Source organism: Schistocerca serialis, chromosome 7 (genome assembly GCF_023864345.2).
Source record: "Schistocerca serialis cubense isolate TAMUIC-IGC-003099 chromosome 7, iqSchSeri2.2, whole genome shotgun sequence".
Lineage (NCBI taxonomy): Eukaryota > Metazoa > Arthropoda > Insecta > Orthoptera > Acrididae > Schistocerca > Schistocerca serialis.
In genome coordinates this window covers 135,215,574-135,230,439 of record NC_064644.1, presented here as the reverse complement: position 1 = coordinate 135,230,439, position 14,866 = coordinate 135,215,574, and the positions used below count along the sequence as shown (strand labels likewise).

The 14,866-nt window shown below is 38.0% G+C and overlaps 1 protein-coding gene across 1 annotated transcript; it reads left to right on the top strand.

The window, feature by feature from the left end:
• Window positions 1–2,763: 2,763 nt before the first annotated feature.
• Window positions 2,764–7,649, top strand: LOC126412929 (probable aconitate hydratase, mitochondrial). The gene is made up of 3 exons (XM_050082818.1): window positions 2,764–4,551; window positions 4,674–4,988; window positions 7,599–7,649. The coding sequence occupies exons 1-3, from the start codon at window positions 2,764–2,766 to the stop codon at window positions 7,647–7,649; spliced, it is 2,154 nt and encodes a 717-aa protein (XP_049938775.1).
• The last annotated feature ends 7,217 nt before the right edge of the window (window positions 7,650–14,866 follow it).

Here is a 14,866-nt window from a genome sequence, read left to right as displayed (position 1 = left end):
TATGAATTGCCACCATCAAATTACGGCCAAGAGACAGATGGACCATCAAGTTGCTGAACATGCCACCCAACATAATGTGCTTCACTTTAATGACTGCTTCATAATCTACATCATCTGGAATGTTAAAATTTTCACAGTATTTAACATTAAAAACAATTTTCCGAACCTTGCTTCTGTCATGATAATTTTGGAATAATTTATCTTGAGCTTAAATTAGTCTGTAGGATGGTTAGTACAATACATTTAGTGATAATAGTGATAATAACAACTGGAAAATATCTCCTTTCTTGTTGTCCATTGCAGTTTTTCTTCAATTGTTAGCTCAGAAGTCTTGGTGGATGATACTCTCCTGCATTTCTATATAGGATTCTGGGTGTTCTAGTTTTATATGTCAGTGCAGTAACAAGGTGTTGTAGGCTTTTGAATTCTCTTCAAAACAGTTTTATTCTGTTTTTGGAAATACTTCAAAACAATACATAATCATGACACACCACAGGATGCTTCCAACAAACATGTTCAACTCAAACACAGCACTACGTGTTACTGCATCCACAACTACTACCTATTTAACAAGAAGAATAAAGAAGATACAAAAAGTTATGATAGATTTTCATTTTGAAATTTACTGATGCTCAAATATCAATTTTTTACATTCACAACAATTTATAAATGGTTAATGGTTTTCATTTCATATTTTTGTCAATTTATTTTTCAAAACAGTTATAGAAACCTTAAATACAATTATAGTATTTTTAAATGTCAGTGTTTCAATTTTGCAATTTATGAAAAAGTAATTATATTTTCTAAATAAACCTTATATTACCTTCAAGCTTTATTTTTGTTTATTAAAATACAAGGCCATTTTAGATATGCCATCAAAACTACACTGAATATAAGTTTACCATTTGTGCATTATTGGATCATGTAGTGAACCAAACTGTGATGGATTTTCCAGTACCTGAAGAAGGAAGGTGCACAGACCAGTTCCACTACACCACCAACATCAGCTTCTCTGAATTAGACAAGTGAGAGCTCTCCCTCCAACATATCCTTTGTTCCTGTAATTCCATGGCCTCAATGTTGCTAGTCCATGTCCTCCACTTGCCTATCCGCTTCCCTGCTCCCACTCCAGTACTTCTATCACACCAAAGCACTACGTGCTGCTTTCCTCATCTCTACTTCTCTCCTCCTCAGCACAGCCTCTCAACTCTGCACCTAGTAGCCCTATCCTGTCTCTGCATGCTCTCACAGGCAGCACTAGCATCTTCACTCACCCTACCCTACAATCCTTCCCATGCCTTGCCCCCACACCTCTTCCTTACTTCAACTACCCACTCCAGCTAGATTGCTGCTCATGTCTGATGCAGTTGCAGTCTGTCCTTAGCACCTCGAGACAGAGGACCTACATGTGTCAGCTGGCCTTGTTTGAAGATGTTAAGTTTACTAATTCTAAAGAAGGATTTTTTCAAAAAGCTGAAATATTTAGTGTTGAACTTTCCATTCACACTACAGCAGCCATACTATAGAAGAGAACACAATTACTTAATTATAGGATATCATGCCCTCATGACTTGTATCAGTAACTGAATGAAGGAATGTGAAAGAATTGCCTCATATCATTGTAGAAGTGTAGAAAAATATCAGCAAACAGGTATGTGACTGTTAAAGCATTCCAGGTAGCACATTTCAACAAACTGAAAACTCAACTAGACCTCTTCCCATGGGTGAAACTGATGAACATGTTGATGCATCTAAGTAAAGATGAAGCAGTCCCATCCAACTGAGAAGTAAGTGTAAGATTCTACTTCAGTCTGGTGAGTATCTCATAACACTAGGTCCGGCTGAGCTCCCATTTGTTTACTGGTTCCTATGTATCATTTACTTTTCATCATCCTTCATCCAAGAAGATAGACTTTCGAATTCTTTATTCATAGTCACAAGTTATGAATTTATCTGTCAGTCATGCCACATATTTGCTGTTGGTAATGAAAAACAAAATGAATCCCAACACTTTCAAAAGAGATCTGGAGGAAATACAAAATCCCACAATATTTACCACAATCATATAAAGAAACCGTCAAGACACCACAAAGTTTAGCTTTTCTATCTGATGGACAGATCATTATGAATGGCATCTTATGCTGTCATGTTTACAAAAATATATGGTATATGTATAGACTCTAACATTCAAGATTTATATACTGCCAGCTCTCCTCCCATTACAAGTCTAATTATGTTGATCAAAGTTCATCCACAAGCAAGGATTCAAACTGATTATCTCAGGTAATCTCTTGGAGGACACTATCACCAGGCATTCCACACTAGTAGCACAAAAACCTATTAGAAGCATTAAAATTTTATGATACTGAGGTGTTTTCTAACTTTATCAAAGAATTCTGAACAACTTTTCAATCTCTTATTAAAGTACATAGTTTTAAAAACACAGTCTACAACTGAAGAGATTTAACTTTAAAAAATGAATGCAAAAATTTAAAATTGAATTCAAAAATAAAAAACAAGCATGTTAGAGTTTCAAATTGAGAGAATAGGTTAGTACTTACACACTTTATGGGAAATAATTTAGAACTGTATCTGTACCTGGATAACAGACTTTTCTTTTATATTTTCATGTATAAAATAATAAATATAATGACAAATATGTTAAAAGTTACAATGTTTCCTCTAACAATAATGTAAGAATGATACTATATAATCATTTTTATACATTTTCAGCCTGTCATACATCATTTAAGAAAATGGATGATGCCTACAACAATAAGCAAGAACTTGCACACTTTGCAAAACAACATACATGAATTATGGTCAAAACAACTCAATGAAGCCAGAAGAAAACTCAAAAAACCTCTTTCATTGACAGAGAAAATTCTATACTGCCACAGAGCAGTTGACTCAACAAAACATATACCTCAAGGTCTTGATGTCCATGTGGACCACCTGGCACTTCAAGACAGGCAAGCCTTATTGACCATCCAGCAACTTCAACTATTAAATGTAAATTGTGACCATTTGTCATGTAGCCTTCACTGCGATGGAATAATAGAAGAAGGATATGAGGACAGCAAGCAGTTACTGCACCGACCCACTGACTATGATGATGAGATGTACAATTTTCTTACTGCAGCAGCTACAAAGTATAAAATGGATTTTTGGCCCCCAGGATCTGGTTCACCTCATCAAGTTCTCTTTTATAATTACAATATACCTGGGAGTTTCAACATTGCTACTGACTTTTATTCTTCATTTGCTGGTGGTCTGGCTTCTATGGGTCTACATATTAACAGCTCAACTGCTATTGATGTAATATGTGGCATTCCCATAAGCTTAAAGGATCTTAATATTGTCAAAGTTGATGTGCTTGGAGTACAGAAAAAATTTGTCAGAGCACATGATATTGTAGCAAAATTACATGAAAATTTAAAGACTCACCCAAATAATATAAACATTGTTGAGTATTCTGGACCTGGAGTACACCTATTATCATGTCTGGAAATGGCTAAAATTTGCCAGTTGGGTGCAGATATTGGCATAGATATTTCTTTGTTTCCTTATACTTTGAGGATGCATTCACACCTCAAAACAATGGGTAGAAGTGATGTGGCAGATGCATCAATGAAACATGTTGTCAATTTAACACCTGATAAAGATGCAGTTTATGATGACAAAATTACTTTAAATCTCAGTGAAACAGATCCATACATCTGCATACCATTTATACCGAGTGTGGACATCTCTGTAAATAAATTTCCAAAAGTGCTTCCTTTTAGTGTTCCAAGGAAACTGCATCTAGGCCTCATTGGGAGATATTCAATGGCAACATATAAGGATTTAATAAACTGTGCAGACATTGCCAGACAAGCTCTCTCACATGGTTTGAAGAGCAGAATTCCTCTAAAAATTAGCCCAAGTTCACACAATATTCTCCAAGTAATGGAAAAAGAAGGCACAGCACAAATTCTGAGGAAATTTGGAGCTGAATTTCCTGCCCTTTCCTGTGATGAAGTCGAAATTATTCGGACTGCTGGCAATAACGACAGCGCGATAATAACATCCTGCAATCGAGAACATCTCAAAGAATTTTCTATTACACCAAACTCAAATATATTTGTAGCATCCCCAGAACTGGTTACAATATTCTCTATCATTGGTACATTAGACTCAAATCCCCTAGAACAACAACTGAAAGATACAAAAGGAAATGTTTTCTCTTTACATGATGCAAATCTGGAAGGACTTTTTAGGTCGAGCCTTAAGAGGGATGTCCAGATCCCAGAAAATCAGAAGCAAAAAACAAATGAAAATGAAGAGCAAGGCTCACAACGAACAGAGTGGATAAATCACCTGCAGCCCTTCTCAGCTCCTCAGGAAAATGAGTACAAAAATATGTTGGTGTTGATAAAAATGAAAGGCTGTTGTGATATGGATATCATCTCTCCTAGTGGTCCATGGTTGAAATACTGTGGGAATCTCAGCAAATACTGCAAAAACCTATTCATCAGTGCTGTGAATGCAGAAAACAATCTCAGAAATCAGGTAAACTAGTTATCAATTTAAAATTCCATAATCTTAATGTGAAACATGCTATATTTTTCTATACACTGGAGGTATCATTTACCTTTTTCAGTTCAAACTAATTTTTAAATGCTTATCTATAGGTGCAGAGCCAGTTGTCTGGAAACTTGACAAGTGTTCATAATGCAGCATCATCATACAAGGCATCATCATCCCCATGGATAGTTGTTGCTGAATACGGTTTTGGTGCAGGTCGCACAAATGAATATGCTGCCCTTCAGCTTCGCTATATGGGATGTAAAGCTGTATTAGCTAAATCTTTTTCTTCAAAAATGGAAAGTGATCTGAAAAGACATGGAATATTACCTTTGGTGTTTATAAAAGCACATGACTACAATCAAATAAATTCTGATGATACATTCACTATTATTGGCTTCGATGATATCATATATAAAAGGGTAAGTATTCACATGATTAAAAGTAATTATGAAACAATTTCATCTACTATTAAAAAAAATTCTGTGTGAATGCTTGGTACTCTATCATAAAAAAGAAACGTATAGCATGTAGCATTAGATCTCTAGCTGCCCAAGGCATTGGAACTTGCTTTAATGACTTAAGAGGAAAGGGGAGAAAGAGAAAATAATAGAACTGCTGAAAAGTTTCTCAAAGTGAAAAGCTAGTGTGTTAAAACTCAGTTAAGGAATGATAAGACACAAATAAGAGGACCTGGAATTAAATAGTGTAGTGGAACAATGCAATAATAACTGAAACAATGCAATAATAACTTCAGAACCTAAAGATTTTGAGTATGATCTGCTAGCCACCCAAACAAAAACACAAAAGACAAATTAAAGTATTGTATAGGGTCCGCTCCTACTCTTAGACCATTTAAGTAACTTCCTCTTGACTTCAAAGAAATACTTGCTGATGACACAAGAATACTCATAACCGTTATCCCTCAGCCCCCAAAAAGCTATGTGCTGTTTTGTTTGATCTTCATCCATACCACTTTATCGATGAACAGTTGTTGTATATGCAGTAGACACCAGTTTACATGACAAAGAACTTCTTCTTGGTTTCTTGCCAGCATCATTTCTACCAAAGTACACTTGACTGGTTTTGAGGAGAGCTGTTCTTTTCATATAACTATACCAATTTAATTGCATTACTTCAAGTGCCTTCAGAGGTTTCTTTCAGTCATAATTGCAGTTTATCATTGTAGCTTTTCACTGCTTGTAGTGCCACAATCATATAATCATGACTTTGGTTTTAGCAGTCACTCTACAGTTTTAGTTAGTCTCCAGTTGCTTTAATCTGCACCTTCTCTCATGCAATATACAGTTTTACGTAGTAGGAGATGAACAGAAACTGTGCTTGTTGAGTATAAGTGCACACATACATTTTGCTTTCCAGAGATAGCTAAACATTGTGTTGCCCACGGTTTACAGGCTGCAGGCTGGTGCTTTGCATAATGGCAGCACTTACTCACCTATGGTAAAAACTGTGGCACTTCTGCTTTCTGTCTTTGCCTATGATCATTAACATTACTGAAACTTTTGATGCGCATTACATGAGCACCTCACATCTGTCCACTGGAGGCTACTGGCAGATAGTGAGGTCGCAGATTACTTGGTGGAATGCGAATGTGGATAACAGTTGCAAGGCTGTTCCCTTACATTTTAACAACAAAAAATAAGTGCTGACATCTGCTTAGAGCATATCTGGTGCACCACATGATTCTTTGTCCATTGACTGAGGTTTCTGTGAAGACTTGACTAGCATGTCAGGTGGACATAATACTCATTGATAGCTCCTGTATTAGGCATTGTAATAATGTTCTTCAACAAAAAAGCTCGTACGCTATAAAGGAAGAGCAGGATGAAATCAGAACATCTGCTAGAGAATTTTTTTTGTAATGTCAATGTGGCTCTATAAGCAGATACTGAACACACTGGGTGTAGCCAGCTGTAAGACCACAGCTCCTATCAGCATGAATGACACTTGCAGCTTGTTTTCATAATGTCATCCTCAATCCCTTTATTTGATGGTTGGTGGATTTTGTGAAGATAGGTAGCCTGACACAAGGTGTGGAAGTGTGCAGTCTTCTTCTCCTTCTTTTTCTTCTCAGCATGTATATGACAACCATTTAGATGAAGTGTAGCACTGCTGCAAGATAGGCAGCTGTTGAACTTGATGATGCCAGACCCTCTTGCATCACAATACCTGAAGAGATGGTGTAAACAGGCAGTGAAGGACATGAGTCATCATCTGTTTAGCATCACACACACAGGGCACATCTTGATTATCATAGAGTCCCCTTTTTAAGATGGAAGCTTTACTTCAACCAATTCCCACATGAAGATGGTTAAATGACCATCTTGTTGGCCAAGGCAGGTGTTTACTGTGAGCAGTTTCTCTTTTACTAGTATCCCAAAAATGTGTAGCTTTGGCTTGCCAGTGTTGAAGTCCCCTGCTGTCTTTTACTTCACTAGTGACACTGTACATGAGACAAATTTTTTCCTCCTGAGTCAATGTCAAGCAATAGGTCAATGCCCATGAAATGGGTGTGTATCATTAGAGTTGATTTTTATTCTTTTGGATTCAACTGTTACTATCTATCTGATGCCAGGTGTTGTTATTCCAGTCAGAACTTTGATCTCCTCAACTAGAGTTTGTATCGAGCATCTTGTCACCTGGTGGCAAGTTTAATGAAGAGCAACGTCAACCTTAGTGGCAAGATTGGTAGTACACTGGAGAAGAATGTTCTTCTTCCTAGTAACACAAGGCTAAAACCAACCTCTAAGGTACATGTGAATGTGCTTACCAACTTGTGACTTTGAGTTTTTTTTAAGATACTGTTTCATACTGTAACTTTAATTCTGATACTGACACATTGCTTTTTAAATGTTAGGCTCCTATCAAGAATAACCCGGAAGTATTTAATGGTGTGGAGCTGTTATTGAGAAGAATTCCCTGCCAAGAGTCTTTCAACTTTCAGTTTACATGTCTGTTGTAGTGGTGGTAAGCACTGACTACAGCACTGTTTTGCCATGATTTGGTTTCAGGCTATTGGCTTCATAATACTCTCACATGTTATCAAGACAGATGAAAGTTGATGGGATGCAAGCTGTTTTACTTGGTTGACTGCTGGTTTACAAGTTAAATACTGTGAGAGCAAGAAGTGACAATATGCAGTATCATTCCCAGAACCAAACACAGAGTTCGGGTTTGGAGACAAGTGTAGTGCTCAAATCAGAGGTTCAAAAAATATATAATGGTATCAGATGCAGATCTGTTGATCTCTGCAATTTGAAGACTCATATCCCATAGCCCCTCAAAAGGTCAGGAACACACTAGACAAAAGCAGTGGCTAATCAGATGGATGAATATGTTCACATGGGAGGTAATTTGGTTAGAATAACTCTTCTCTATAGACTCACTTAAAAATTTCTTGCTGGTTTTAGAGAAAAATACTACATCAGTCATTCCAAGAACAGAGGTGAACATTCTTCCTTCTATGGCAGATGTAGTAAGAAATACTGAGTTACAAAATTATGAGACAGAATTGCTGGTCAATACTTAACTATAAGAGCAAATTTTTTAATACTGTCAACTGACACATTCAGAGCTGAACGTGAAAAGTGCAGTACCAAAGAAGATAGCAAACAATTAACTTACAGTTATTGTACATATACAGCATACAGCATGTATGATTGGATTTGTAGATGATTTGGGGTGTACAGGATGTGAAATTTAGTATGCTGGGCTACCAAATCTGGCAGCTATGATGGCAATGAGTCAAACTAAGCTTGGATGACAGGTACACATACAGCATTTCATGCTGCTTTAACCCTGTGCTAGAGTTAATAAAGTGTGGCTAGTGAATAGTGGGGGTCCAGTTTCTTGGCAACCCATAATCTAATGTTTTCAATGGAAGAGATGACTGACCAGGGCAACAGTGTGCTGAGAGCATAAAGTCTTGCATTATCTTATTGAAAGTTAACATCACAGGGACTTTGGTGATAGAGCTAAGAGACAGGCATAATATGTCACAAATGAAATGGCTGCTGTCCAAATTACGATCTACATGAATCAGATATGGTAATGATTTGTGCCCAACAGCACCTGTCATATCTACACACCAACTGCTGAGCTCTTATGACAATGATGTATGTAATGTGACAATGATTATTCTCCTTGGATCCCCCACAAATCATGATGCAGTACATAGAATCAACACTCACCTGAAAAGATGGCACAGTGTCACATCTGCGTCCAATATTATCATTGGGTACACCACTGTTGATGCACCTCTCTCTGTAGTCACATCAAAGGAAGCCATACCACTGGTCACTGTACCAAGGATCCATGAGGCTCTACACTGTCCATGTCGATAACTGTCTTGCTTCAAACAAGCCCATTCCCTGGCTCAAGATATGTGGCATAGCTGTAAAATCATGCCCAGCCAAAACAACAGTATATATGTCTCTTCAGGCATTAGTCACAGGGGGCCTTTGAAATCCTGCTTGGCACTCCTGAACCCAATGATTCCGTATTCATAATCACTGATTCCAACCAGTAAGAACAGCAATATCATGGAATGACAAAGCTCATTCGTAATAGGGCACAATCCCGTTGCTATCACATTCCAACACATGCTAATGGAATTTCTCTTTCCTATGTGAAGCGTAACATAATCTTCTTACAACTATCGACATTCCAATATGATTTCTGAATGAGAAGCCCACTGCATAAGCTTCTTTTGTACACAGAATGTAGTTGGTGTTACAGCTATCTTCAGTTGTTATTGTTGTGCTGGAATACTTATCATTTATATATCCAAGCATACCATCTTGATGTTTATTTGCATGCAGCCTTCATCGTGTGGCAATTTTTAGCTGCCATCAGTGAATAGAAATATGCAAAACTTGTTAAGCTTTTAAAACTATTAATTTCTTCCTCTGGGAGGAAATATGGATAGGAAGGTCATAAAGGAAGGTAGGTCACTCACACACTAGCTCACAAAATTTTCCTTTTGATAAAATTAATATTGGATTAGTTACATGCAGGAGCTTTGAAGCTAATGCCTTAGAACTAATCTCAGTTATTAACAGTAATAACACACATGCATATTAAGAACAGAAAGCTGACTGAAGCCAGAAGTGAAAAGTGGTGGAATCTTAAATTCCAATTGGTTCATAGATCAAGGGTATGCAAGGCAGCAATGGCAGTGATGTATTTATTGCTGTAATAAATTCAGTCATATCAAGCTGGTTATTATAGATGCTGAGTGAAAAATAATCTGGTTAAATGTAAGAGCCAAAGTGGAGTTAAACATATGTGGATGCTTTTATAGACCATCTTCTTCAGAAGCTGTAGTACCAGAATGCTTTAGAGAATACTTGGAGACCGTTGTGCGGAAACATCCTGATTGTGTCACATAATAAAGGGAATTGCACTTGATGGGTACAGGATGAGAGGCTCGCTTCATTAAAAGAGGTGCCAGTGATCAGGATTTCATTGAGATGGTTCCAAATGTATTATCTGAAAATTCAGTAATCAAGAATCAATAATTAGTCTTGCCATGACCATGGCAGTGTGCATTTGGGTGCCTGTGTGGTTGTACTTGAATGTGTGTGCTACTGCTGGAGAAAGAGCAGTGCTTGATAACTAGTGTGAATGCAATTTTCTGTTATGTTTTACTGTGCTCCAAGAATCAATCTTCTATAGGTGAATGGTTGCTTTCCCTTATTTTATTTATTTCTGAAAATTCTCTTGATAAGTTAATGTAATGACTCCAGAGGCCAATATCTCTGATGTCCAGATAACTCACAGACTTGAACTTGAATTCATTAACATTCAGGAAGAAAATCACTATCCATTACATTGACATTGTTATGGCAGAAATGGCTACAAGTATCAAGCAAGGCAGGAAAATATTTCTGCTTATCAAGTGCAACAGCAAATGAATTGCATGTTATGTGCACAGACAACATCAAACATTCATCTCCAGGAACATCAATGCATAAATTCGAAAGTATTGTTCAGAACAGTTTAGATACATATGTGGCAACCTAGTTTTTCAGTGATGGGAAAAATCTATCTCATCATTCAACAACTACACTAAAAATTTGCCACAAAAGCAAAGCAAGTTTCGTAGTAGATGTAAATGGAGTCAAAGCCTGCTTGACAAATAATAGCTGAAGGTAACCAATATAAACATAATTACAACAAATAAAGTATCATGCAATGAATTTGAAAATGAATATTTATGCAGTCTTCTGAAAAAAAACCATAAGATTTTTGATCTTACTTAAAGTAACAGATCAAAATTATCTGTACGGTCATCTTGCAATCACACTGGCACAACAACAGTGGATGGCAGATACAATACTGATATAATGAATTCAGTCTTCTGAATTTGTTTCATTGAGAAAGATCGTATTACCATTCCATTTTACAACTGTCACACAAACGGCAAAATGATAGATATTCAACTAGAGTTGCACAACAGAAAAAGGATTGGGCCTCTTTAAATTGTATGGACTTGCCACGCTTGTCTTCATGTTATGATTTAATACCCTGACCTATCCTTATGTATGCCAGGATACATGAGAAGTACTTTATGGACTATGTGGAAGAGACTATTCCCCTTCTGGTAAGAGTTTACTGTGGGTCACAGGAGTAATACATCATTCCAAGTGTTTGTTAAAAAGAGGAACAATTCATTTTAATTTTCAAGAATGGTGATTGGAAATGCGTACATGACTATAATCTTAAATTACTGACACCAATCTGTGGTAGAGTTATGGAACACATTAATGTCCATGTATTGTGATTTTATACGAGAAACAAAATTTCTTCTGTAAGAATCAACAAATGAGCTAGGTGGCACAACTGTCATCACCATGGACCCATATTTAAGAGGATGATGGTTCAAATCAGCATCTGGCCATCCACATTTAGGTTTTCTGTGATTTCTCTAATTCACTCCAGGCAAATGTTAGACAGTTCCTTTCCCCTATATTTGAAACATTGCAAGCTTGTGCCCTGCCACTAATGATCTTGATGATGATGGCATGTTAGACTCTCCCTTTCTTCATTTTTTAAGTATCAATATGAATCCTGCAAATAGCAAACATCCTCCAATGAGATGTTTACAGCATGTGTTAGTGCAGTTACACAATTTCAGTCAGTCTGCTGGCCTGTAATAAGTAGGACCCAGGTTGGTGAGAGCTACAGTCCTTCTCATAGTTCATATTAGTAGGTCACTTTTCTATCTTTACAGGCTCCTTGATTTTTCTCTTGGTGATATCTGACTGTCTGGCTAAGACATAACCTTGTTTAAATTTTATGGTCTCACCACACTTGTCTTCATGCTCTGCCACTGCTAGTTTAGTGTAAAGTCAAAAGCTTACATATCACTTGTGCTCCACAATACACACACTGTTAGGGCATTCTGCCTCATCAATATACATGAGCCTACAATAACAGATAACCTCACTGACTTCTGGCATACAAAAGGATAGGTCAGGGTATTAAATCATAACATGAAGACAAGCGTGGCGAGTCCATACAATTTAAAGAGGCCCAATCCTTAGCCAGGAAGCCACTTACTAGCAAAAGAGAAAAAGGTGATACGATGTTGAGATAGGGAGGCAGCCAACCAAAATTAACTGATGGGGTACAAGCATTCATCTTTGTGATTGCCAGCTGTTGCAGGATGGCAGGCTGTGTGAGCTTCTGAATCTGTTCCATAATAACGCATAAACACCAGTTTGAAAGCATCAGGAAGCACTGACGGGGCCTAGACATAACCAACTAACGCAAAAACAGCACTTTGTCTTGATATAACAACAAAAATAATCAGTTATTGATTATACAATATAGACAGATAGATTAAGTATCTACTCAGCAAGTGGTGATAGGGGAACACACACACAAAAGCATTTGACTTTTACAAGCTTTTGGAGCCAGTGTCTCCTTCTTCTGGCAGAAGATTTGAAGAGGAAGGAAGAGAAGTGAAGGAAAAGGACTGAAGAGGTTTAGGGAAAGGGGTGCAGTTCAGAAAAGTCACCCAGAACCTCAGATCAGGGGAGACTTACTGGACGTTTTGAGAAGGAAATACTGATAGTTGGGGACTGCACCAGATGAGATTTGAAAACCTGAGATTTAAAGATGGAAGACAGTGTAATACAACAAACAGAGATTACTACTAACACATCATGCATGGATTAATAAGAGTGAAAAGCTAAGTGCATGAGGGAAGGTGAAAAACAGACAACTAAGAAAATGAAAGATGTAGGAAACTAAAATGGAGTCAAGAAAGGAGTAGTTACTGTGACGAAATGCTGAGATGAAAGGAATTAACGTAAATTAATGCCAGGTGGGTGGCAAGAACCAAGGACATGTTGTAGTGCCAGTTCCCATCTGCAGAGTTCTGAGAAACTGGTATTTGAGGGGAAGAATCCAGATGCCGTGTGTGGTGAAACAGGACCAAGGTCATGACTGTCATGTTGTACAGCATTCTCTGCAGTGTTGCCTGTATACACCATCTGCTTGTGCCCTTTCATCCTGACTTATAGCTGGGTGGTATTCATGCTGATGTAAAAGGCTGAACATTACAGCTGGTACATGGCATGTCACTACACAGGTGGCTCTCCCTTTGATAGTATATGTTTTGCCAGTTACTGGGCTCGAATAGGTGGTGGTAGGAGGGTGGATAGGGCAAGTCTTGCAGCAGCGATGGTCACAGTGGTAGAAGCCATAGGGTAGGGAAATGTGTGCACAAGGAGCATAGGAACTGACAAGGATATTGCGGAGATTGGGAGGGTGACAAAAAGCTATTTTAGGGGTGGTGGGCAAAATTTCAGACACAGTGGATCTAATTTCATAGCATGATTTTAGGAAGTCATGGTCTTGTTGAAGTAGCTGATTGATACATTCCAGACCAGGATAATACTGGGCAACAAGTGGTGTGCTCCGAAGTTGTTTTTTGGAGAGATCAGCAGTACCAGGATTTGATGCAATGGCCGAGGAAATCTGCTTTTGAATTAGGCTGTTGGGATCATTACATCCAGTGAAGGCTGAAATGAGAGTGGTGGTGTATCATTGTAAAGAGTCTGCATCTGAACAAATACATATGCCTAGAATCCCAAAGCTGTATGGGAGGGAACGTCTAATATGGAAAGGACGACACCTGTCAAAATTAGGTACTGTTGTTTGTTGGTAGGTTTTATGTGGGGGGAAGTATGTAATTGACCTTCAGTGGGGATGACATCAACATCAAGGAAAGTGGCATGGTATTTGGAACAGGACTATTTGAAATTTAATTGGGAGAAGGTATTTAGAAATTCCTGGAATTTCAACAGGTCAGCCTCACCATGAGTGCATACGGCAAAGATGTCATCAATGTATGTAAACCGAACCAGGAACTGAAGACTTTGGATCCCAGGAAAGCCCCTGCCAAGTGACCCATGGAAAGGTTGGCAAAGGAAGGAGACATCCTGGTTCCCATGGTTGTACCCCTGAACTATTTGTTTGTATGACTTTCAAAGGTGAAATAATTGTTGGTAAGTATAAAGTTGATTAAGGTGAGCAAGAAGGATGTCATAGGATTGGAATCAGGTGAACATTGGCTGGGGAAATGTTCAGCAGCAGACAGATCATATATGTGGGGTATGTTGATGTAGAGGTAGTTGGCATCAATGGTGACAAGGAAAGTGTGTGATGGGAGTGGGAGTGTCCCAGATTTCAGACATTCTAGTAAATGGTTGGTATTTTTAATATAGGAGTGTACTTTTTGTACTATGGGTTGCAGGTGTTGATCAACTAAGGCATATATACATTTGATGAGTGATTTGAAGCCAGAAACAATAGGATGGCCAGGATGATTGGGATTGTGGATCTTAGGAAGAAGATAAAAAAGGTGAGGGTGTGTAGTTTGGGTGGGGTAAGAAGTTCATATGGATTGAGGTGTAAGTTCTTGTGAGGGGCCTGAGGATTTTAGGAGAGGTTGCAGGTCAGTTTGAATCACAGGGATGGGATTTTATGGCAGATGCTGTAAGTAGAGTTGTCAGACAGATGGCACAGACCTTCAATAACATACTCCTGTTGGTCAAGAACAAAAGTGGTAGATCCATTTGCTTGCTGGAAGTATAATGTTAGTCATCAGCTTTTAGGGAATGTAGAGCCTGGAGTTCTGCAGAGGACAGGTTAGGGTCATGTTGTAGGGATCTGAGAAAAGGTTGTGAATCAATGCTGGACTTGAGGTATTCTTGGAAGGTTCTGAGGTAGTGGTGGTGGATCAAGTTGGGATCATTATCAGCACTGT